This window comes from Symphalangus syndactylus, chromosome 5 (genome assembly GCF_028878055.3).
Source record: "Symphalangus syndactylus isolate Jambi chromosome 5, NHGRI_mSymSyn1-v2.1_pri, whole genome shotgun sequence".
NCBI lineage: Eukaryota > Metazoa > Chordata > Mammalia > Primates > Hylobatidae > Symphalangus > Symphalangus syndactylus.
Genome location: NC_072427.2, coordinates 97796930 through 97823228, shown reverse-complemented (window position 1 = coordinate 97823228; position 26299 = coordinate 97796930). Strand labels below are relative to the sequence as shown.

The 26299-nt window shown below is 45.6% G+C and overlaps 1 protein-coding gene across 3 annotated transcripts in view; it reads right to left on the bottom strand.

Moving 5' to 3' along the window:
* URB1 (URB1 ribosome biogenesis homolog) overlaps positions 1 to 15428 on the bottom strand; it is an 81324-nt gene extending 65896 nt beyond the window's left edge. For all 3 annotated transcript variants that reach the window (XM_055279485.2, XM_063639339.1, XM_055279486.2), the window contains exons 1-4: positions 14288 to 15428; positions 6739 to 6878; positions 5473 to 5624; positions 4584 to 4716 (exon numbers count right to left, since the gene is read on the bottom strand). In XM_055279485.2, the coding sequence (XP_055135460.2) occupies positions 4584 to 4716; positions 5473 to 5624; positions 6739 to 6878; positions 14288 to 14429 (567 nt within the window). In that variant the 5' untranslated portion in view covers positions 14430 to 15428. The remainder of the gene's footprint in view (positions 1 to 4583; positions 4717 to 5472; positions 5625 to 6738; positions 6879 to 14287) is intronic.
* Positions 15429 to 26299: the final 10871 nt, after the last annotated feature.

Sequence of the window (26299 nt, the reverse complement as noted above, 5' to 3'; positions counted from 1 at the left end):
AGACTCTCAGCCTGCCTAGATCCATCTCCTCTCGCTTGCTGATGAAAATAATTTATGTTTTTGAAAAGCCAGAGATGATGAAATGGCTGGTACTGCTTTTGGTGAGACATCAATGTGGTGATGTCTGGTTTTTATGAGATATTATAAATAACTTATTAGCTCATACCACAAACCAAAGTACAGATGCTGTCACGTTATCAACCCTGTTAGGCCTTCCCAGGGTTGTGGCCTGCACTGTCCACAGGCATCAGCCACCAACCAGGGCAGTGGGCACATTTGGGGAGGGCCCCAACACCGTGACAGCAGCCAGTGCCTCTGGGAAGTGGCTGATCAGCTTCCCCGCCCAGTATCATTAAGACAAAGCTGTGTCACATCACTCCTCGTTTTGTATCTAAGGAACTCAAGGCATGTGGTCATGTCAGTCTCTTATCAGCTGTTCAGAACTAGCAGGTGTGCCTGGATCCTCCATTGCTTACACCCAGCACTACTCTCTACTTCACAGTTACTGCAAAGATACCTTCATTCACTGCCAAGAAATAAGTTAATATCACAACAAATCACCGCCCCAAAATGCCTGGGAAAATTAAGGAGTGATCTCTGCCTTCCAGATAGTTCTGTTCCACTTAGTAGTAGCAGGAGAGGCGGTGGCAGTAGCAGTGATGATGCGGAAGAGGAGGAGGAGAACAATGTTTACAGAGTGCTTACTATGTGCCAGGCACTGTACCAAATGCTGCACATCCGTTATCTCATTTACTCCTCATAAGAGCCTGAGGCAGAGATGCCCACACCACACCCATTTTACAGATGAGAAAACTGAGGGTTCAAAAATTCAGCCAGACACGGTGGCTCACGCCTATAATCCCAGCACATTGGGAGGCCAAGGAGGGTGGATAACTTGAGGTTAGGAGTTCGAAACCAACCCGGCCAACATGGTGAAACCCTGTCTCTACTAAAAATACAAAAATTAGCTGGGTATGGTGGTAGGCGCCTATAATCCCAGCTACTTGGGAGGCTGAGACAGGAGAATCACTTAAGCCCAGGAGGCAGAGGTTGCAGTGAGCAGAGATTGCGCCACTGCACTCCAACCTGGGTGACAGAGGGATACTCCATCTCAAAAAAAAAAAAAAAATTTCACTTGAGGTCACACAGCTAATTAAGTACCAGAACTGAGATAAGAAGTAATTGTACAAACATACTACTTATGTTCAACTACAGACAAGTTCTTCCTTCTTCACAAGATTCTGTGGCATTTTCCATTTTCATTTCACTTTCTCTTAGGGTGCAGGGACCATACTTGGCACCAGCTAGGTATCTGTGCAAGTCTTTAATTAATTCCATCTTATTTTGTTGGGTCTATGTTTCTTCTGGAGAAAAGGAAGGCTATCCAACCCATGCTCCCTAATATGTGGATCAAGGCCTTGCACTCTCATTACATCTATTGAGTTTATCCCCGTCCATGTCACACAGCATCTCAGCAAGACCTTATTACACCAATGCGAGTTTCTTCCAAAACTGAGACCTTCAAACTATCCTCTCTGTTCTGAGGACCTGTGTGTCTCATCACAATAAGGAGTTTGCGTACAATGATCACTGGTGCTGGGAATGTGCAGCACTTCCATAGTGTCAGCAACGCTCCAGTGCCTTAACCCACCAATTCAGTTTTTATAAAACACTCATTCCATTCAAGATGCCATCATCTCAGGCCAAGAGAAGGGTGCAAAGTTAACCAAGATGTTGTCCCTGTCCTCAGGAAGCTTAAGCTGCTCCCAAGCCATCTCTATGCCTCATTGTTCAAATAAACATGCCATCTAATTCAAGCAGTTAATTTTCTTGATCTACACGTGCCTTGTGTTCCAGATGAGTGCTGGTAAAATGCTAAAACTTGCCTGGCAAAATTAAATTAAGTTCTGTTTTTTCCCTGCTAGTGGAAAGTTCCTGTGCTTCTATTTTTTGTCCACTGAAGTAACAGTACTGGGAGTCAGGGCCCTGGAATGCTGGTCCAGGTTTTCTGCCATTCTAGATCTTTCTATCCTGCTGGTACACAGCAGAACTAGACCTCCTGTGGGTCCCTCCAGCAATGAATTTATAAATGAAAAGGGATTTACTTATCACCTCCTGGCTTCCATCTTTTATATCCCAGATAACTCCAAATTTCCTGTCCTGACATGACGGAGGAACTGGGTAAGATTCCCAGGACACAGCAGCTGCCCACTCTAGGCTCTAGCAGCTGCCCAGGCTCTAGGCTCTGCCACTGTTGTGGTCCCCTGGGGCTCCATCCTCTGTCTCCAGTCCTCTCCATCAAAGGCGTCCCACTCCTACGGCAAGTGGGCCACATGCCTGCTCTTCATTCCCACCCTGTGACCTCACAGGGTTATTATTCCAGGAAGAAAACGTCCTAAACTCTTCAGGGCTTGTTCTGCAAAACATTGTCTAAAATAGACCAAAATACATTTGGTAAAACTGCTCTTTGGCACAGGATTTTAACAATGCTTTCTTTGGCTGGATGAATATTATCTATAATCCTCCTTCTTCATGAGGCTTTAATAATTTCCTTCAAATGTTAACAAATATTTATTAAAAAAAAAATCGCTGCCAGCACTTCAACAACTAAATAGCACTAAAAAAAAAAAAAAAAAAAAAAAAAGGCAGGGGATGGCGTGAGGGAGAAAAACTCAAAGACTCAAAAGGGATCAAAGATATTTAAGAAACATATCAACCAAATGTAATGTAGACTTTGTTTGGATCCTGATCTGAATCACAAAGTGTAAAAACATTTTTGAGACGGAAAAAACCTGAGACCAAACTGAGTAACAGATGATAGTGAGAAATTATTAATGTGTTGGGCGTGATAATGGCACTGTGGTTTCTGTTCTTTAAAAGGTCTTTTTCTGTTAGAGTACACGCTGAAATATTTATAGTGAAATATGATTCACGTCTGGGATTTGCTATAATTGACTGCCCCAGAGGAAACTGAAAAGGTGGAGGGTGGGGACAGTGGCTGAAGCTGGACAGCTGGTACAGGGGTTCCTCACGCTGCTCTATTTTTAAATGTTCCTAACAGTTCCTTATTAAATGTAATGTCTCAGCTCCATTTCCTGTAACATACAAGGTATCTAAGATACTTATTACAGATTACACAATGAAAGTAAAAACACTTTCAACTTGACTGTAACTCCCATTTTACAGATCCTGGAGAGGTAAAATAATGTGCCCTGAGACCCTGAGATGAAACGGCTCGTGCGTGGCCCTGCAGCCGGGGTTCAGGAGGGGAAGCCCTTTCCCACGCTGTCTGGGCTCCTAAAGTCTATTTCACTTAGACAGCTGGAAGGGCTGAGATCAAAAGACATGGGTGGGGAGGGCATGTGATGGATAATTACTGCCAGGCTTACTGCCAGGTAAGACCAAAGAACCGTGATATCTGCCCTAGTCTGCAAATAGCACACACATTCTTTTTATTAGAAACGTATTTAAAATGTCAGGAGCCATTACTCACTGAATGGAATTTGTTGACACATTGATAAAGCATAGTATCTAAGAGACATTAAGACCTGGAATTTTTTTCCTTAGAGAATACCTTATTTGCAATTCCAGTAAAACCCTCAACACCAGGCCAGTCTCACAGAGCCATAAAAGCTACTTGGTATTATCAACGCTTTAGTCCAATTCCTGGCAATGTAGAAACTCTTAGTTCCCAGGGATACTGACAGAACAAGGCAGCACACGGTTATAGAAGTGAATTATTCTAATGTGGTTCTCCACCACGGCAGACAGGATGGGCTGATAACTGTCCCCTTATTCTTTACGTTCAGGAAGAGGGTGACACTCTGGCCAGGGCTGTTCACAGCACTGAATTCCAGCAGGGGAGCTGATATGGCAACCAGAAGAGGCCCTTCGACAGACAACCTGCAGCCGGCACACACGATGGGAGGATGCCCTCTCTCAAGCTCAGGAGTCCTCAAAGTGTGCCTGCTCCCCAAGAACCTTTCCAAACCCAAGTGAAATTTCAAAAGCCACCAGGGAATTTTTGTTTCACAGGTTTCCTGAAAACCAACCATCCACACTCCCATTTTCTTGGGCACAATCCAACCCTTACCCATCACGAGATTGTAACTGGGAGGCAAAAGTCACTTATTAAAAAGCCATAAAAGTCCTCTTTCAGGACGTCACTGGCTTAGAGCTTCAAGGGCTTTCTCCGAGGTGGGCAGAACAGGAAAAGAGGACTGGGACACATGCTACAAGCTTCAGGGCCATGGGCACATGGAGGGTATTTCGTTTCCTCAGGAGACGAGATGCCCACAGCGAAGTCATCTTCACAACCAGGAAGGCCCTGCACCACTCAGCCCCCAGGAGCTTCCTCGGATGTCCCCATTGTTCAGGCTCTGCCAGGTTCTGGCCCTATCGCCAGCCTGAAGTGAGTCCTGTCCTCACAGACAGATCCTGCGGCTGCTGACACACACCCTTCTACATAAACACCTCTCATTTCATCTGTGTGGGCATCAGGGCCAGAGAATGGAGGAAAAACCACTACAGTCCTCCAGGGGAAGGGGACCCATGGAAGGCATGAGACACTGTGGTCCCCTCACCTTTGAATCCTTCTTGGTCACCAGGGTGTACAAGGTCTTTTTATTCAAATCAAAATGGCTGCAGACATCCCTGGCAGCTTCCGGACCCTGGGTCACCATGGCAGCCATCAAGCTCAGGCAGGCGCGAGCCAACCTGCACAGGGAACCAGAGGAAATCAGACACGTCAAGAACAGCAGAAGCACAGAGCCGCCTCACCACAAAGCCAGCTGCAAGCTGCTTGTGTTATTTGCTATCCCCAAACCAGAAAAAAAGAAGGAAAAAGACATGCTCTTCTTTTAAGGAAAAAGAAAAAAAAAAAAGCATGAAGATTCAAAATAAGGCTAAAAATTAAAACTAAGTAGGATTAAGAATATAAACACAAGATTTGAAGAAGATGGAAATTTCTCTCGGAGTGAGCCATCATGTGATCAATAGACCACACCTCAGTCCCTGTGACTGCAGAATACAGAGTACGACTTCTTCCCAAAGGCATCCCCGAACGCGAGCTCTTGGCTGTCTTTCCGTTCTGCGGTTACCCAGATTCCATGGTTTTTTGAGCACCTGCTACGTGCAAGGCCCTGTTCTAGGTGCTGGGAAGGTGGCATTTTATGACACAGGCAAGGCCCTGCCACATGCACCTAGGATTCCAGTAGAGGGAGTCAGTCGACAGATATAGCAGCAAGGACAGTGGCAGGCAGGACAAGAGGGACAAGGGGTAAGTCAGAGAGGAGTCAGAGACAGCCAGGGCTGGTCCACAAAGGAAGGGGGCAGAGACTCGGTCACTGTGGCCTCGGAAACAGCTCAGCTCTCCTCTAGCCATAAAGGTAATGACCAAATGCACCTGCGGAGAGCTGAATGCAGACCAAACCCAAAGGCCCATCCTTTGTCACGCAAAGGCAGACTGCCTACCTGTAACCCGAGGCATACAGGGACTCACAGATGAGCTTCATGTGGTTGTTCATCAGCTTTTTCACAATGTTGGTTCCCACAACATGGAAATGTGAAAGATCACTTGCTGTCCGCAATAATATGGCCTCAAAAACTTGTAATATTAACATTGTCTGCAAAGACAGAATTGAAATGCTTAGAAATCGTCTCATTTCCTTTCCTCCTGTACATATATGCTCCTTTTGTCTTAGCCACAGTTACTTGTGGGCTTAAAGCCTTCAACATGCAGGATGAGGCCCACCCAGATCCTGAGTCAAAGGTGACAGCTTGGCAGGCTGACCTGCAGGACCCAGGCTCTGCATGTAGCCCCACTCCCACAGTCCAGCAAAATAAAGAACAGCTTGTTAGGGCCGGGCGTGGTGGCTCACGCCTGTAATCCCAGCACTTTGGGAGGCCGAGGTGGGCGGATCATGAGGTCAGGAGATCGAAATCATCCTAGCTAACATGGTGAAACACCACCTCTACTAAAAATACAAAAAATTAGCCGGGCGTGGTGACAGGCGCCTGTAGTCCCACCTACTTGGGAGGCTGAGGCAGGAGTATGGCATGAACCCAGGAGGCGGAGCTTGCAGTGAGCCGAGACTGCACCACTGCACTCCAGCCTGGGTAACAGAGTGAGACTCCGTCTCAAAAAAAAGAAAAGAAAAGAAAAGAAAAGAAAAGAAAAGAAAAGAAAGAAAGAAAGAAAGAAAGAAAGAAAGAAAGAAAGAAAGAAAGAAAGAACAGCTTGTTTACAATTACAGAAAATCAAATGAGAAGAAAATTCTCTTAATGACCGGGCCTCATTCCTTTAGAGATACTCAGGTCTACAACCTTATAGCAATAACCCTGAGATTTCAACAGGCACATAAATATCCCAGTGTTCAATCTCTTTGGAATCAGAAAACAATCATCAATTCATTATGTGTTGTGAGTCTGTGACACCATGTGTTTATCTGTTTCCCTTTCGTTTAAATAAACCATACTGAAACCAAGTATATTTTGATTAGGAATCTATGATCCTTCTGATATCATTCATCAAATGTTAATAATAAGTGAGAATTTTCCACTAAAATGCTTTCAAAGGTCATGGAGGCAAAAAATGAATACATTCCTACAGCACAGGGACAAAGCATCATTTTCTATAGAAAGTTGGTAATGGAAATTTCTATCACATTTTTCCTCATCAAACTTAACAGCAGCATTAACTTTTCTTCTCTTCATCAAGCCATGTAAGGAACAACATACTTCACTTTCAGGTCGTTTCTCTCCACTTAGGAGCTGGAAAATTTCCGCACACTCAACAGAAATCTTTATATACCCTTCCACAACATCATACACATCTTCTTGTGGTAGCTTCTTGGCAGCAGACACAAACGCTTCCAAGCCTGAAAAAACAGTTATGTTCAAACGTTAACAAGGTCAGTCTTCTTAGAAACAATCACAGCCACCACTGCAACCTGCCTTCCCTATTCTGTGACCTTCCCCGATCCACCTGCACTGCACAGAAGCTATTATGAATGCTATCAACTTAACCGTTCCTCTCCAAAATTCATGTTGAAACCCTAAACCCGGCCGGGCGCGGTGGCTCACGCCTGTAATCCCAGCACTTTGGGAGGGCGAGGTGGGCGGATCACCTGAGGTCAGGAGTTCAAGACCAGCCTGGCCAACATGGTGAAACCCCCTCTCTACTAAAAATACAAAAATTAGCCAGGTGTGGTGGCGCATACCTGTAGTCTCAGCTACTTGGGAGGCTGAGGCAGGAGAATTGTTTGAACTCAGGAGGCAGAGGTTACAGTGAACCGAGATCGCGCCATTGCACTCTAGCCTAGGTGACAGAGCAAGACTCTGTCTCAGGAAAAAAAAAAAAGAAAAAAGAAACCCTAAGCCCTAAAAAGACAGTATTTGGAGATATAGCCTTTTAGGAGATAACTCAGGTTAAATGAGTTCATGAGGGTGAGGTCCTAATCTAATAGGATTGGTGTCCTTATAAGAGGAGACATCAGAGAGCTCCCTCTCTGCATGTGGACAGAGGAAAGGCCATGTGAGGACACAGCAAGAGGGCAGTTGTCTGCAAGCCAGGACGTGCCCTTACCAGGATGTGACTACGCTAATGCCTTGATCGTGGACGTGGCCTTCACAACTATGAGAAAATAAATTCCTCTTGTTTAAGCCACCCAGTCTATGGTATTTTGTTATGGCTGCCCTAGTAGATTAATCCACATGGACATTATGAACACACTTAGAAACCATGAAGGCAATAAGGAATGAGACAAACTGAGTGCCAATGTGACTCCCAGGTTTGAGTACTGAGTCTGGCAATGACTCGTCTGGATCCCCATATAGCTTTTGTTCCCTCAACTATAGAATGGGTATAACAAGAAAAACCATATAGAGCATGGTAACGAAACATTACCAAGAGCTTTACTTACATGACATCAGTTAATTCTCACTGCAACCCTCCACCCTAGGTACGAGTATTTTTTTCCCTAGGTACTAGTATTTCACAGATGAGAAAACTGAGGCCTTTGTCCAAAGGTACACAGCTTAGGAGCGGCAGAGCCAGGACTCCAATCCAGGCAGTCTGGCTCCAGAGCCCATATTCTCCCTTCACGAACTGGATGATTCCTGCTCATGCAATGGAGCTGACGCCTGCTGCTCTGAGTGCACTGGCACACGGAGTGTCCGTGCTGCACCTGGCCCACGGTCAGCATGCCAAGCATCAGCTGACATCGGTGCTCTTTCAAAACCCAAAGGAGGGCACCCCACTCGAGTGTTTCCCCATAAGGCCACCCCAGAAGTTCTCCACTCAAAAATCTCCCCTCTCAACAGCCTGAGGATTCTACTACCCTTCCTGCAATTAATACAACCTCCCCTCCCCCACCACTGACACCTGAATCTGAACCCCCACCACAACCCCACCCTACCAACTGGAAGCCACCTGTCTGCTCACGGAATTCTCTCGCCAGAACCTGTTCTACAAAACTACCTTTCAGAGAATCACTTGAACCTGCCTCTCAGAGAATCGCCTGAACCCAGGAGGTGGAGGTTGCAGTGAGTCGAGATCACGCCACTGCACTCCAGCCTGGCAAGAGTGAGACTCCGTCTCAAAAACAAAACAAAACAAAACAAAAAAAACCCTGCCTCTCTCTGGTTCTACTCTTTGGGCCACACTTCTCAAAACTAGGAAGGCAGGGCATGGCAGTGGGTTGGAAGCCACATGAGAGCATAAGCTAAAGGTAACATATCTTACTGGGGCCTTCATCTCTTCTGGGGAGTAGAGACTTCACCTTATTAAAAAAAAAAAAAAAAAAAACAGAGGAAGGGACTAAATATTTCTATTAAAACTCACTTAGTAATTATCAATAGAGTAAAATGTAAAATGCCACAACCTTTAAGAAATACACTACAGTCTTCATAGACACATCAGAATAGGGTGGTCTGCTTTAGGGAGTGTCTGGGCATCCCTAAGGGGTCCTTCCTTCTCTGCCTTGGGGCCACAGGCAATGGATCTAATCCTTCTTTCCCACACCAGCTCCCATCACCCTAGTCGGCACCTCTGAAGACCAAACACTTCCTTTAACCTCTCTCCAGAAATGACAGTTTCAAGACCCTTCTGTGTTCAGGTCACTCTCTATGTTCCCTTGAAGCATGAGGCCCAGAACAGGGCTTGGTACTGCAGGTGAGCTCCACTAGCTGAGCAGAGAGGACCAACACATCCTTCCTCTTGGACAGCAATTCTGCGTGTCTCAGATTCAAGTCCCAGATGCTGCTAAGCAACATCTGCCCAGGGACACATGAGCAGGACCTTACACAAAAACGTACCAGAAAAGAACAAAAAATGGAGCCAGACTCCTGGGCACGAATCCCCGCTCAGCCACTTACTAGCTGCATGGTACTGAGTAAGGCACTGAACTCTGAGCTTTGGGTACCTCACCTGTATAACGGAACAAGAACAGAACCTACCTGACAGGGTTTGTATGAAGCGTAAAAAGGCTAATTTACACATAAAGCATCCAGCATCACACTTAGGGCAAGGTAAACCCTCAAAACATAAGCAGCCCCCCAGGTGTCCTCAGCAGCAGCAGTGAAAATCCAGTCACATTCGGCCTCTGCCAGCCTCACAGGTGTTTTCAGATCCCATTTTCTGCTGCAACATTTTCTGCTGCAACATTTTCTGCAGCAACCACCATCATTCCTTTAACAGTCACCGAGCAAGTGCATCTGCTATGCCAGGCGCTGCTCTGAGCATCAGGGCCAGACTCCATTGCCGCCGTCTGCAGCATGGTCTGGTGGTGATTATGAGCAAGAGCCATGGGTGTTCTGGCAGAGGTGACTGTGAGTCACAGGAGTTCAGTCGGCACAGGAACCCTGGAGTCATAAATAATACCTCCTCTGTCCCTCAAGAAAACACAGAATGCAAGTGATAGCAAGGGCTGTTAATACAGAAAGAGCAGTGCAACTACTTACTCTTTTTAAAGGAATTATTCGCCAAACTCTAGCATGTAACTCCCAGCATTCCAGAGTATTACACGGTGGAAACTGCTGGCCTGTTACGTTTGCCGTCTTTATGGGTTCATCTTTCCATACACCATTTACTGGGCACCTACCAGGTGCTCCAGGCATCACAGGGGGTGCCCGAGACGTGCTGGTGAGCAAATTAGAAATGGCCTCTATCCACATGGTCCTTACAATCTAATGATAGAGACCAATGTATTTATTAAGCACCTACCGCAATCACTTACATAGACACATATAGCACCTGTAGTAAGTGCTATGAAGCAAACATCAAGAGTGTAATGAGGACTGTAACTAGGGAACATGATCTAGATTAGAGGGTTGGGAAGGTTTCCTCTGAAGAAGTAATGCTGAACCTATTATTAATAATAGTAAACGTTAAGTATTGAGGGGGCAGAGGGTGAGACCACATTCCAGGCCCCAAGGCTGGAGGGTACACTGGAGCCAGGTGAGTGGTGAGGGGTGACTGAGTGAGTGGGGAGGGCAGCCTGAGATGAAGTCAAAGAAGCAGGCGGGGCTAGATGAAGCAAAGGAAATGACTTTGGATTTTATCCTAAGGGCAGTGGGATACCACTGAAGGGTGTCATGAGAGGAGTGACATAATCAGATTTGGAGTTCTGAAGGATCATCTGACTGCTGCACACAGTATGGGCTGTAGGGAAGCAAGAGCAAGAGAGACCAACTCTAGGCAACTCCAGCTGCGGTCCCAGCAGGGACTGATGATGCCTGGACTAGACTGATGATGAAGGAAAGAGGGGGAGCAGACAGATTCCAGAAATTCTCAGGAGGAGAATGAACCACCAAGGCCAGGGGATAGACTGATGCAGACGGAGGGTTTGGCAGGAACATCCAGCTAATCAGAATTACCACTTATGCAGTGGGGAAACCAGAAGCAATGTGGGGAGAAGGAGATCAAGAGTTTAACCATTAGTGTACTCTCTTACAGTATCGTCTTTTCTCTATCACCAGTGGAGTCATGGGCAAACACTTTCAAAGGAACTGGCTTAGAGCCAAACCCTTCTTGATGGGGGATCCTCCCACAGGCTGACACTGATCCACTCTGGAATATCCTCAGTCCTTACCAATCTAACCCGGCAGCTCTTGTTCCTCCACTACACGAAGGGAGCATCATCAGAACCCTTCCCTCACATGCCTGGTGAAAACAAAGTCTCCTAACAGCTATCAACTTCACTTCCCTGATCTTCCAGCAATCCTATCATAGGTTATGAGAGCATATCAAGAGGAAGAGAGGAGGAGAGAATCCCAGAGACAGACCAGATTCAAACACAAGTTCAACACAGCCTCAAACAAGGGATCCACACTTTCACCCATTGACTCAGCTTTGCCCCATCTTTCAACTACTCACCTACACCCATGCCCTGTCAACCCGGGTTTCCTTCTGACACGTGTTCAAATGATGTAGTACCTGAATGTCTGAGGCTCTCTGTACAAGACCATGAAATATAGACACTACATCTTTTTAACAATTAAACGTGCTCTTTCTTCTGCCAGAAAGGTTCCTGTCCCTGTCCCATCCTACAATCCTTTTGAAAAGCCACTTCCTCTGATGGCCAGTGATGATGAGCATTTTTTCATGTGTCTTTTGGCTGCATAAATGTCTTCTTTTGAGAAGTGTCTGTTCATATCCTTCACCCACTTTTTGATGGGGTTGTTTTTTTCTTGTAAATTTGTTTGAGTTCATTGTAGATTCTGGATATTAGCCCTTTGTCAAATGAGTAGATTGCAAAAATTTTCTCCCATTCTGTAGGTTGCCTGTTCACTCTCATGGTAGTTTCTTTTGCTGTGCAGAAGCTCTTTAGTTTAATTAGATCCATCAGAGAAATGCAAATCAAAACCACAATGAGATACCATCTCACACCAGTTAGAATGGCCATCATTAAAAAGTCAGGAAACAACAGGTGCTGGAGAGGATGTGGAGAAATAGGAACACTTTTGCACTGTTGGTGGGACTGTAAACTAGTTCAACCATTGTGGAAGTCAGTGTGGCGATTCCTCAGGGATCTAGAACTAGAAATACCATTTGACCCAGCCATCCCATTACTGGGTATATACCCAAAGGACTATAAATCATGCTGCTATAAAGACACATGCACACGTATGTTTATTGCGGCACTATTCACAATAGCAAAGACTTGGAACCAACCCAAATGTCCAACACTGATAGGCTGGATTAAGAAAATGTGGCACATATACACCATGGAATACTATGCAGCCATAAAAAATCATGAGTTCATGTCCTTTGTAGGGACATGGATGAAGCTGGAAACCATCATTCTCAGCAAACTATCGCAAGGACAAAAAACCAAACACCACATGTTCTCACTCATAGGTGGGAATTGAACAACAAGAACACTTGGACACAGGAAGGGGAACATCACACACCGGGGCCTGTTGTGGGGTGGGCGAAAGGGGGAGGGACAGCATTAGGAGATATACTTAATGTTAAATGACGAGTTAATGGGTGCAGCACACCAACATGCCACATGTGTACATATGTAACAAACCTGCACGTTGTGCACATGTACCCTAAAACAAAGTATAATTTAAAAAAAAAAGAAAAGAAAAGAAAAGCCACTTCCTCAGGGGAGCCTTCTTTGAGCTCCCAGATTAGATCCAAGGCCTGTTAAACACCCTCAGGCACCATGTACCTCTCCTTTGGAAAACTCGCGCTTGAAACTGTATGTATGTGATTTTAGTGACCAATATCTGCCTGCCCCACTCGACTGTTTGTAAGCCCCACAATGGCAGAGGCTTTTTGAGATTTTTATTCATCACTTTATCTCTACCGTAGCAAATAATAGCCTCTAGTAATACTTAATGAATTCGGAAATATATAACTCTATGCTAAGTAAGTATCATCTTCCTAGCTGTGACTAGCAAGTACAGGTATCAAAGTTTAAAAACAGGCCAGGTATGGTGGCTCATACCTATACTCCCAGCCCTTTGTGAAGACAAGGTGGGAGGATTGCTTGAGACTGGGAGTTCGAGGGCAACCTGGACAACATAGTGAGATTCCATCTCTACAAAAAGTTAAAAAAAAAAAAAAAAAACATAGCTGGGCATGGTGGTGTGCACCTACAATCTCAGCTACTTGGGAGGCTGAGGTGGGAGGACAGCTTAAGCCCAGAAGTTCAAGGCTGCAGTGAACCATGATCATGCCACTGCACTTCAGCCTGGGCAACAGAGCAAGACCCTGTCTGTTTAAAAAAAAAAATCAGGACAAAAATTGGAAGTTGAAGATATTTTGGCCATTAATTTAATAATTTATTTAACCTGAGAGAAAAACTGCCACTGTTTTATTTTAGAGCAATGCTTCCACATGGCAACGCGTTCAACTGCGTTTTTCCCAAACCATGTTACTTTCCAAACGATTACAAGTAGTCGTGAAGGGTGGTCACACTTTATAAAAAGTATAATTAAATTAGGCTGGGCGTGGTGGCTCACGCTTGTAATCCCAGCACTTTGGGAGGCCGAGGCGGGTGGATCACGAGGTCAGGAGATCGAGACCATGGGGAAACCCCGTCTCTACTAAAAATACAAAAAAAAATTAGCCGGGCGTGGTGGCGGGCGCCTGTAGTCCCAGCTACTCGGAGAGGCTGAGGCAGGAGAATGGCGTGAACCTGGGAGGCGGAGCTTGCAGTGAGCCGAGATTGGGCCACTGCACTCCAGCCTGGGCGACAGAGCGAGACTCCGCCTCAAAAAAAAAAAAAAAAAAAAAAAAAGTATAATTAAATTATAGAGTCGGCTCCATCTCAGTCACTGGCCCATTCCTGGTCAACTGACAAGTAGCTGTGGTGGCTTCTAGTAGCTTGTTACAAGTTATCAAGTCAGTATGAGTGTTGGGGAATGGAAACTATTGAAAACGGTGCTGACCGCCCAAGGAGTAGCAAACTGTCTCATGAACCGTCCTGAGCTGACTCAGTAAGGACTCAATAGAGAAGGACACTTCATTTACTTCCCTGACAACTGCAATAAAGAGGTTTTAGAGCTCGCTGAGGGATGCTGCCTGGGCAAGGGAAATAAATGTGTTGTAACATGAAACGGTCCCAATCAAGCAAGTTGGGGCCCTCTCGCTGTCGCCGACAGTCCAGAGCAAGGAAGTACACAGCAGTCCTGAACCTCAGTTTTCTGCAAACCAGAGGCTTGCCACTGAGCCTAGGTGACCCGAAAGCTGCAGAAAGGAGGGGCTGTGCCCGGCACACGGAGGCCGCCTCGCCAGCCTGTGCTCCCGACCCTGCGCCTGCCGCCCCGGACTCACCTGGCCCGGGGCCCTGCGGGTCCTTCAGCTGAGCCTTGAACCGCACGCCCGTGAGCTCTTCTTTGCGGGTCCGCTTGGCTGCACCTGCGGAGGAAGCCGCGCCCTCCTGGCCGCCCGAGGCCTTCCTCTTGGGGACCCCCATGGCCGAGAGGGCGGAAGCGCGACGGAAACGACACACCTGAGGGGACCCGGCAAGAGCACTAGCACAGACAGCAGACACGCGCTTCAGGCCCACATGGGGCAGGAAGGGGCGGGGCTGGCGGAAGAGGCGGGGCTCGGGGAAAGGCCGGCGGAAGGGGCAGACACTCGCGAGGCTGGGATCGGCGGAAGGGGCGTGGCCTGCAGAAGGGGCGGGCCGGTGGGGATCCGGAGTCTTGGGGTTCCCTGTGAGTTTGCTGTCGCGGTCACGGCATGGGGCAAGCGGACACTCCACGACATCCCCCGCCCCTGGCTGCAGGGTTTGGGGTCCACCGGGGCGCACTTCTGATCCCGGTGGCTCTTCGGGTGCTCTTGGCCGGAAGAACTCCCAGACCTTTCACTCCTGGTCTGGCCGGACCACGAAGACTCGGGCCCTGGCGCGTCCAAGCAGCACAATGAGTAGTTCTTGACTCGAGGTCGCCCTGAAGGTGTCGCATGAAGAGCTTGCTTCACACACAACAGGATTCGATACTTTGCCAATTCGAGGCCCTGGCGGCTGGCCGGGAAGTTGGATTCGCCTTGGCTATGTGCCAAGCAGGTCCACCTGTGCGGGTGCCCCTGACTTCGACCCCTAGCTTATGTCACAGGCCGAACCAGATCGACTGGTCTGGTAGCATGTCACTCCGGACTGTCCTCCACCCCAGACTTCCGCAAACTGATGGGCTCTTTGCGCTGTGCAGGGTGGGAGGAGAAGACCAAACGAAGTAACGTCTGTAAAACCCCATCCTGGACAGCGTAAGGCCTCCACGTCTAAGTTCCTGTCATTCAAATGGAGACAGCAAAGCCAACCCTATCCAGTCCTTGGGACTGTTATGAACAGAAAATGATGCAATGTATGAAAAACTGCTTTGAGGAGAAAAACAACACAGTGTGTTTTTGGAAGATGTTATTGACTTGTGAACCGCATTAAATGCTCTGAAATAAAATGAAAGTAAAAATAAGTAAAAACAGGCTGGTACATATTTTAATACGACTTCATCTATACTTAGGTATGTGTCCAAATAAATCATGAACCAGCGCATTAGGTAAGTAACTTGGTGATTACTGAAATTCTCCATCAGGTTGTCCTCTAGTCTAAGAAAATAGTGTTTCATATTCTGTAAGCAGATGTGTTTTGAACATCTGAGGATGTGGGCTTTTGTGGCCTGTTGGGGTTTCAGAGTTTCTAGTAGAAAAAGCACGTGTGTTGACGCTGAGCCTCTGTCCCCACAAGAGGATTGTGCCTGTGGAGATGTCTATGTTGTAGGCAGCTCAGAGAGAGGGTGTCACCCCCAGCAGATACGAGCTAATGCAGCAGTGTTAAGAGAGGGGGATATGCTCAAAAAGTTATCTGTAAAAGGCAACACTTATTAGTGAAAACAGACTTAATTCTGACTGATTATCCACACTGGTCCTCTTCTCTGGTTAATCGCTAACCACCAACTTTGTTTTCTGCCATGGTGGTCCCAACCAAAGAGTTATCAGAAAGAGTTAGGAAACAGCCAAAAGCCCTGAGTTCAGTTTCTGCCTGTGTGACCTTGGGCAAATTACCATCTCTCTGCGCTGGTTTGCTTTACAAACAAAGAGCATGAGGAACTTCCCAGGATTATCCAGCTAGTAACTGGTGGAGCCAGGACTCACCCAGTGTATCCTAGTCCCAAATTAAAAACAAAGAAACAGAAGTTGGCAGTGCCCATTTACAGCCTTAGCCAGAGATGTATGGATGGCAAGTGTGGCTCAGAAGTGCATTTGGATGTTTTAGACTAAATTAATGCCATGAATCATTGATGCTGGGTTAACCCTTTGTTCAGATATGAGGCTCACCAACCTCTGGATAGTGACTTGTCTTTCCATATCAAAGCTTTGCATTATTTGCCTCCAGGAGCGTTCTGGTTTGTTACAGACTATGCGGTACTGCTCCTAGGACATTCTAAGCTGAGGAAAAAAGCCCAAGGGCTTTTGTACTTGTTCCCTTTCTTTGAAACTCTTTGCCCAGAGCTCAAGTGGCTCAGATGTGGACTCTTCCTGTACATACCTCACTCTCTGTCTCCTGACCTTTCTCGATTGGGCCTATTTTATAAAGACACTCACTAATTCCATCTGAGGGCTCCACCCTCATGAGCTAATCACCTCACAAAAGGCCCCCCACCACCAAATAACATCACACTGGGGATGGGGTTTCAACATAATGAATTTGAGGGGGACACAAACATTGAAACCATAGCACTTTCCCAACGTGAAGATGATTTTTCAGTTAAGTTCTAACAATCTTTTCAGAAACAGATAATTCTCACCTTGTGCAGTTTGTTCCACAAAATAAAAACTAAAGTATCCCAACGTCTTTTACGAGGCTCATATAACCTTAAATACAGAACAAGCTAAGAATAACACAAAGTATGAAAATGATGAACTTATTTCAAGTATGGATATAAATGTGTGTAAATAGAATATTAGCTAACTGAATACAAAACAGCACATGAAAAAAAAAACAAGAAATACAAGGAAATAATATCTTGCTTATATAACTCACCACAATAATGGATTAAAGGAGAAAAATCTATTATTATTTCAATAGATGGAAAAAGACATTTGAAAAGATACCTATTTATGATTTTAAAAATTCACATACAACTAGGAATAGAAGGACTTTCCTTAAGTTGGTAAAGATTATATACCAAAAACCTGCAGCAATCATCATGCACAATGGGAAAACTATATGAACTTGAATTATGACTGGGAACAATAGGAAAAACAGGGATGTCCACCACGCTGCTATCTATTACAAGAGGTCATGGCTAGTGAAATAAGGCAAGACAAAGAAATAAGAAATGAAACTGTCATCTAATTGGAAAATTCAACAGAAATGCAAACTAAGAATTTAGCAAGGTTGTCAGACATAAAATCAGTTACCAAAATTGGTAGCATTACCTGTACATTAGCAATAGCTAATTGAAATATGTAGGAGAAGCTGGGTGTGGTGGCTCATGCCTGTAATCCTAGCACTTTGGGAGACTAAGGTGGGAGGATCACTTGACCTCAGGAGCAACATAGTGGGACCTCGTCTCTACAGAAAAAAAAAAAAAAAAAAAAAAAAATTTAAGTAGCTGGTGTGGTGGTGCACATCTGTAGTCTCAGCTAGTCAGGATGCCAAGGTGTGAGGATTGCTTGAGCCCAGAAGACTGAGCCTGCAGTGAGCCAGATTCCACCACTGCACTCCAGCCAGGGCAACAGAGGGAGACCCTGTCTCAAAAAATAAAATAAATATAAAACCAAAATAAATAAATATGGAGTGGAAAATGAAGCACCATTTAGAAAGAAAAAAACCCTACAAATTCTCAGAATTAAACTAAAAAGACTGCACAGCATCTTTAAGGACAAAATTGTAAAATAATATTTGGTTAAATAAAGATACATACTATGTTCATGGAAGAATGTCTTCACATTGTAAAACTGTTAATTTTTCCTAAATTAAGCTGTAAACTATTACCATTCCAATAAAAATTAAATTCAGAAAACCATAATATATTCTTATGGAGAAATAACAATCCAGGAATAGCTAAGTCAGCTTGACAAGACTAAAGGGGATCTTACCTTATGCATGAAGACGTATCTCAAAGTTGCAATGGTCAAATTAGAATGGCAGTGGCAAAAGAACAGACAAATAGGCTGGGCGCAGTGGCTCACACCCGTAATCCCAGTACTTTGGGAGGCCGAGGAGGGCAGATCACAAGGTCAAGAGATTGAGACCATCCTGGCCAACATGGTGAGACCCTGTCTCTACTAAAAAAACAAAAATTAGCTGGGCATGGTGGTGCATGCCTGTAATCCCAGCTACTCGGGAGGCTGAGATAGGAGAATCACTTGAACCTGGGAGGCAAAGATTGCAGTGAGCCAAGATCGTGCCATTGCACTCCAGCCTGGGCGACGAGAGCGAAACTCCGTCTCAAAAAACAAACAAAAAACAAAACAAAACAAACAAACAAAAAACAGACAAATAGCCCGGTGGAATGGAATACAGACTCCAAAACAGATCTATGTAATGGAGGTACAGGTTAACAAATCTGAAACTTCTTTTTTCATATCCTAGAATTGAAAAATAAGTAAATGGATAAAGGATGGTGGGAGCCAGGTTTCACATTGTTGGAAAAGAAAGTTACATATAAGCAAAAGGGTAACGCTAGAACGGACCCTGTGATACTGGATTAGAGTTGGAAACATCAGCATGATCTGATGGTGCTACTTTCGAAGGAGAGATGAAGAGATGAGGTCACAGCTTTGCAATGCTGGGTTTCCGGGCCTTACCATGATGAAAAGCATCAGCCAAGTGTGGTGGTGCCTGCCTGTAGTCCTAGCTACTTGGGATGCTGAGGCAGGAGGATCGCTTGAGCCCAGGAGTTCCAGGTTGTGGTGAGCTGATTGAGACACTGCACTCTGGTCTGGGGAACAGAGGAAGACCATCTCTCTAAAAAAAAAAAAAAAAAAGAAGAAGAAGAAGCACTAAGCTAAAAATCAACATGGGTCAAGAAATGAGAGTGTGGTATCCAATCTGATTTCAAGGTTGAAGAAATAGTGACATGTCCAACGGGCACACACACCCCATTCAAAATTATTTGTGCTTATTTAAGAATAAAGGAGGACTGGTCATGGTGGCTCACACCTCTAATCCCAGCACTTTGGGAGGCCAAGGCGGGCGGATCATCTGAGGTCAGGACAGTCAGCCTGGCCAACATGGTGAAAGCCCATCTCTACTAAAAATACAAAAGTTAGCTGGGAGTGGTGGCAAGCGCCTGTAGTCCCAGCTACTTGGGATGCTGAGACAAGAGAATCACTTGAACCCGGGAGGCAGAGGTTGCAGGGAGCACACCATTGCACTCTAGCCTGGGAGACAGAAGGAGACTCTGTTTAAAAAAGAAAAAAGAATAAAGGAAAACATTTTTTTTCCATCATATGTATTTATGTATATATGTAAACTGCTTCTTTATTATTAGAACACAAATACTTATGTTGCTTGGATATAGCTGTTTAATAAACATAACCGTTTAGGTTTGGGTTTAGGTTTGGGTTTTGTCCTGGGACACTTGAAAAATTATTGAGACACTAAAGGTGCCATGAACTGAGAAAGATTGAGAACCTCTGGTCTATACCTTTGATCAGAGCTCACTTTTATTAATTCTAAATTCCCTTTGTGGACTTTGATTCTTTTTTTTTTTTTTTTTTTGGTAGCCTTAAGCTTTCCCTTGAGAAGGAACATTTAAAACTTGTAAATTTTTTGTACACCCATGTTCATAGCAGCATTATTCACAGTAGCCAAAAGGTGGAAGCCATCCGTGTCATCAGTGGATGAATGGATACACAAAATGTGGTATATACGTACCATGGAGTATTTTTCAGTCTTAAAAAGGGATAAAATTCTCACAACCTTGAAAACTATGCTAAGTGAAATCAGCTAGGCACAAAAGGACAAATACTATATAATTCCACTTATATGAGGTATCTACAGCAGTCAAATTCATAGAGACAGAAAGTGAAGGCCGGGCATGGTGGCTCATCTGTAATCCCAGCACTTTGGGAGGCCAAGGCGGGCAGATCACCTGAGGTCCGGAGTTCGAGACCAGCCTGACCAACACGGAGAAACCCCGTCTCTACTAAAAATACAAAATTAGCCGGGCACGGTGGCTCATGTGTGTAATCCCAGCTACTCGGGAGGCTGAAGCAGGAGAATCGCTTGAACCTGGGAGGCAGAGGTTGCGGTGAGCCGAGATCACGCCATTGCACTCCAGCCTGGGCAACAAGAGCAAAACTCCATCTCAAAAAAAAAGAAAAAACGAAAAAGAAAGTGAAATGGTAGTTGTCAGGGGCTAGGAGGAAGGGGAATGGAGAGTTAGTGTTTAAATGGGTGCAGTGATTGAATTTTGGAAGATGAAGAGATCTGGAGATGGAAGTTGATGATGGCTGCACAACAATGTGAATGTACTTAATGTTACTGAACTTTACAGTTAAGATGGCTAATATGGTAAAGTTCATGTTACGTATGTTTCACCATAATAAAAATATATTTTTGAAATTCATGGACCACGATCATCACTCCTAAAACATAAATTAAGATTCCCACCTACAGAGGGCGCCATTGACAGCTCCTAGTGGCATTCGGGGGTTGGGTGTGCAGGACCCACAACTGCCTGAAGCTCCAGCCTTCTCCTTCCCCAGCCACCTGCCTGTGCAACAGTCCTCAGCCTCCCCCACCTCTCTGTCACCCTTCTGAGACTTTTGCTGAGGTTTTTGTTTTGCTTGTTTTTTTAAAACTGCTGCCGATCAAAGGGAAACAGAATGGGCATATCCGTGACTACCCCTCTCTTTTCTTCCTTCCATGAGAGACAAAGTCACTAGAAAAGCTAATGTGGTACCTACATACAACAAGATATCATTCAACCTCAGGAAGGAAGGATATTCTGACACATGCTACAACAACCGGGATGCACCCCGAGGTCATTATGCTAAGTGAAATAAGCCAATTAATCCTGTATGATTCCGCTGATAGGAGGTACACAGAGAAGTCAAATCCATAACGACAGAAGTAGAATGGTGGCTGCCAGGGCTGGGGAGAGGTGGGGATGGGGAGTTGGTGTTTAATGGGTACAGAGTTTCAGTTTAGCAAAATAAAAAGAGTTCTGTGGATACAAGGTGGTGATGGCTGCACAAGAATGTGAATGTACTTAATACCACTGAACTGTACACTTAGAAATGGTTAAAATGGGCCAGGCGCAGTGGTTCACACCTGTAATCCCAGCACTTTGGGAGGCTGAGGCGGGCGGATCTCTTGAGGTCAGGAGTTCGAGACCAGCCTGGCCAACATGGTGAAACCCCATCTCTACTAAAAATACAAAAATTAGCCAGGCATGGTGGCAGCACCTGTAGTCCCAGCTACCCAGGAGGATGAGGCAGGAGAATCGCTTGAATCCAGGAGGTGGAGGCTGCAGTGAGCCCAGATCATGCCACTGCACTCCAGCCTGGGCTACAGAGTGAAACTCTTGTCTCAAAAAAAAAAAAAAGTTAAAATGGTAAATTTTATGTTATGTATATTTTACCACAATAAAAATATTTATATATAAATTTGTGTATTTATATATACATACATACATGTGTATTCATATATACATATGCATATTTATATATGCATATATACATATGTATATTTATATATGCATATATACATATGTATATTTTACCATTATAAAATATTTTTAAAAAGAAAAATGATTTTTTCTTTTTGGATGTGTGTGTGTGTGTGAGTGTGTGTGTGTGTGTGTGATATCAGGTCCTTGAGGACTTGAAAAGCTCAAATCAGATTTGGCTGGCATTTCAGAGGAAAGCCAGGCCCCCAAAACTCAGGTGTGTCACAGAGGGCTCAGGGACAGGGATGCTGCTGAGCAGAGGAAAAAGATGAGGGAGTGAGCCTGGCCTAAGGAGGCCAACAGAGTGGGCCAGAGGTGGGGAGGGAAGGGGGTATTCAGAAACCAGGGTTGAGGAGAGTGTCCCAGCCAGTTCACAGGAAGAAGAAAAAAAATTCTGGTGGAAAAGCCATTCCAGTATCCCACTGGAGCAGCGGTCCCCACCCTTTTTGGCACCAGGGACCAGTTTCTTTCTCTTTTTTTTTTTTTTTTTGGAGATGGAGTTTTGTTCTGTCATCCAGGCTGGAGTGCAGTGGCATGATCTTGGCTCACTGCAACCTCTGCTTCCTGGGTCCAAGCGATTCTCCTTCCTCAGCCCAAGTAGTTAGGACTACAGGTGCCCGCCATCACCCCAGCTAATTTTGTATTTTTAGTTTTCACAATGTTGCCTAGGCTGGTCTTGAACTCCTGGTCTCAGGTGATCCATCTGCCTCGGCCTCCCAAAGTGCTGGAATTACAGGCATGAGCCACCATGCCCGACATGGGGACCAGTTTTGCATAAGACAATTTTTCCAAAGATGGGAGTTGGGGGGATGATTCGAGCACATTACATTTATTGTGCACTTTATTTCTGTTATTAATACATTGTAACATATAATGAAATAATTACACAACTCACTATAATGTAGAATTAGTGGGAGCCCTGAGCTTATTTTCCTGCCACTAGATGGTCCCATCTGGGGGTGATGGGAGACAGTGACAGGTCATCAGGCATTAGATTCTTGTAAGGAGCATGCAACCTAGATCCCTCGCATGTGCGGTTCACAATAGGGTTCACATTCCCACGAGAATCTAATGCTGCCACTGATCTGACAGGAGGCAGAGGCCAGGCAGGAATGTGAGCCACGGGGAGCGGCTGTAAATACAGATGAAGCTTCTCTCACTTCTCTCACCAGTACGGTCCATGGCCCAGGGTTGGAGACCCCTGCACTAGAAGATCAGGGCTGCTGTCACTCAGAGGAACAAGTTGGAAGCTGTTTCCACCTAAGAGTTCAAATTAAAACCAAACACGGTGGCTCACACCTGTAGTCCCAGCACTTTGGGAGGCCAAGGCAGGTGGATCAGCTCAGGAGCTGAGCTCAGCTTGAGCTCAGGAGTTTGAGATCAGCCTGGGCAACATAGCGAGACCTCATCTCTACTAAAAATTTTTTCAAAAAATTAGCCAGGCGTGGTGGTGTATGCCTGTGGTCCCAGCCACTCGGGAGGCTGAGACAGGAGGATCGCTTGAGCCCAGAAGACTGAGACAGCAGTGAGCTGTGATTGTGCCATGGTACTTGAGCCTGGGCGACAGAGTGAGACTGTCTCAAAAACAAAAAAACAAAAAACAAAATGTAAAAAATAAATTAAAACCAAACACTATCTTATACCCAATAAAAAATAATATGCAAAGTCCATAAAATGATTATATTTATTGTCATGGCTACCCATTTATGAAGCTTCTACTCTGACTGGCTCTTTTTTTTTTTTTTTTTTGAGATGGAGCCTCCCTCTGTCGCCCAGACTGCAGTGCAATGGCATGGTCTCGGCTCACTGCAACTTCCGCCCCTTAGGTTCAAGCACTTCTCCTGCCTCAGCCTCCCGAGTCGCTGGGACTACAGGCATGCACCATCATGCCCAGCTGATTTTTGTGTTTTTATTAGAGACAGGGTTTCACCGTGTTAGCCAGGCTAGTCTCAAACTCCTGACCTCAGGTGATCCATCTGCCTTGACCTCCCAAAGTGCTGGGATTACAGGTGTGAGCCACCGCGCCTGGTCCTGACTGGCTGTTTAGGCTCTAAACTCCACCACAATCCACAACACAAGTACCAGTCATGGCAGAGCTGGGATTTGCATCTTTGAGCTCTGACCACAGAGCCCACACCAATAACGACTGCCCTAAAGCATGACCAGGCAAGCTTGGTTTAGCGGAACCAGAGCTGCTGCTTTCCAACATTCTAGGGAGTTTCCTTCCTTTAGCACACTTTCCTTAATGACGGCAGAGCACTAGGTTGGAAGTGTGCCTGGTGCCCGGATGGAAGGCAAGAGCAGTAAGGAGGGTGGAGAGAGGGAGTAGGGGTTTCTGCCCTTTGTTCCCAGGTAGAGCCCAGGCTGGCCTGGCTCCCTGTACCATTTGCTGAAGGCAGCAGGTCACTGGCACCTCAGGGCTTCTGTTGAAACCAGCACCTTCCTGCCTCCCTCGATGGGGGAAAAGGCACCTGCTTTCTCCAGGATGGAAGCCACGGTGTCCTCCAGAAACTGAGTGTACCACTTAGGACGCTTGGGATTTCCCACACTGAAAAATTCCCTTTTTTTTAATTTTTTTTAAATTTTTTGAGCTGAGTCTTGCTGTGTCATGCAGGCTGGAGTACAATGGCACAATCTCGGCTCACTGCAATCTCCACCTCCCAGGTTCAAGCGATTCTCCTTCCTCAGCCTCCCAAGTAGCTGGGACTACAGGCGCATGCAACTACACCTGGCTAATTTTTGTATTTTTTTGTAGAGATGGGGTTTCCCAATGTCGGCCAGTCTGGTTTTGAACTCCTGACCTCAAGTGATCCTCCTGCGTTGGCCTAAAAGTGCTGGGATTACAGGCCTGAGCCACTGCACTCAGCCTTGAAAATTTCCCGTGAATCTGAATTCAGTCATTCACAACACTTCAAAAACTTCCAATGGTTTGCACGTGCTGCATCTTCTTTTACGAAGACAATGATTGACGTATAAACTGATAGCATACGCAAAAGGTAAGTGAGAATATATAATTAAGAAAACACTTAGGAATGAAAACGATCAGTATAGACTTAGCTTGATTTTTTCAAATCCTACATCTATTTTAAATAGGTTATGGGTTTTTAGAGCCAAAATGGATTTTAGCGTTCAATCTTTTCATTTTGCAGATGTAAAAAAGAGAGACGCAGGTGGGTCAATTGCCTCTGTGGGTTCCTCTGTCTTAGTGGCAGAGCTGGGACTTGACCTGAGGTCTCCTGAGTGGCTATTTGAATGTAAGTTGACACTACTGGATGAGATGCCTTTGACCTTGGATAGGCTGTCAGTACAGCCATCAGTTGACTGCTGTGCACATATTCTTAAAGACCTCCTTCTGGCCGGGCACAGTAGCTCATGCCTGTAATCCCAGCACTTTGGGAGGCAGAGGCGGGCAGATCACGAGGTCAGGAGTTAGAGACCAGCCTGACCAATATGGTGAAACTGTATCTCTACTAAAAATATAAAAATTAGCTGGGTGTGGTGGCACATGCCTGTAATCCCAGCTACTCAGGAGGCTGAGGCAGGAGAATCACATGAACCCAGAAGCGGAGGTTGCAGTGAGCCGAGATCACACCACTGCACTCCAGCCTGGGTGACAGAGCGAGACTCCATCTCAAAAAACAAAACAAAACAAAACAAAACAAAACAAAACAAAACAAAACAAAACAAAAACCTCCTTCTGCAGGCTTTGGGGCCACACCTTCCCACACAACTTTTCTAGCGCATTCTGGCTTTTGCAGTCCTCACCAAGCAGGCTCCTTGCTATTGATGCGGCTCTGTGGTGCCAGCTCTAGAAACAAACCACCATTTGTTGCTTTCTAAAAAAAGCCTTTTAAGCTCCAGACGACATTCGGCCTCTCTCTCCTGAGCTGAAAGGTTGGTTTCTTTGAGGTTTCCAAATGGCAGCTTATGTCTTCTCAGAAGGGCTATAGCCCATCTGTTGGAAGCCAAAAACCTTACCTCAATGGCCCAGGTGAGAGGACACGGCTCAGGGTTGCAGTCTGAGTGCGAAGCACATAAACATCTCCCATAATAGGCTTGGTGGCCGGGCCCAGCGGCTCAAGCCTGAATCATGGCACTATGGGAGGCCGAGGCGGGTGGATCACCTGAGGTCAAGAGTTCATGACCAGCCCAGCCAACACGGTGAAACCCTGTCGCTACTAAAAATACAAAAGAAAAAAAGAAGAAGAAAAAAAAAATTCACTGGGCGTGGTGGTGCACACCTGTCATCCTAGCTACTTGGGAGGCTAAGTCAGGAGAATCGCTTGAACCTGGGAGGCAGAGAATGCAGTGAGCCAAGATCGTGCCACTGCACTCCAGCCTGGGCAACGAAGCAAGACTCCACCTAAAGAAAAAATAAATAGGCTTGGATATGGCAGAGGGTGAGAGACAAGTAGCTAGGATCTCAAGGAAGAAGGAAAATAGAGATGTAACATGGAGCTGAAAAGAAGGTGCAGGAATTGCTTTAAAAGAAAACAAAGAGACAGAAAGTAAGACCTGTAATTTACAACGTCCTGTAAAGGTTGCCTCTTGCACACATGGACTGAATGCTGTGACTACAGAGGCACTTTTCAAACTAGTACAAGTAGGAACAAGATTGTCCAGTGGTGCCATCTCTTAGAAAAGAACCCATTATTTTACCTCC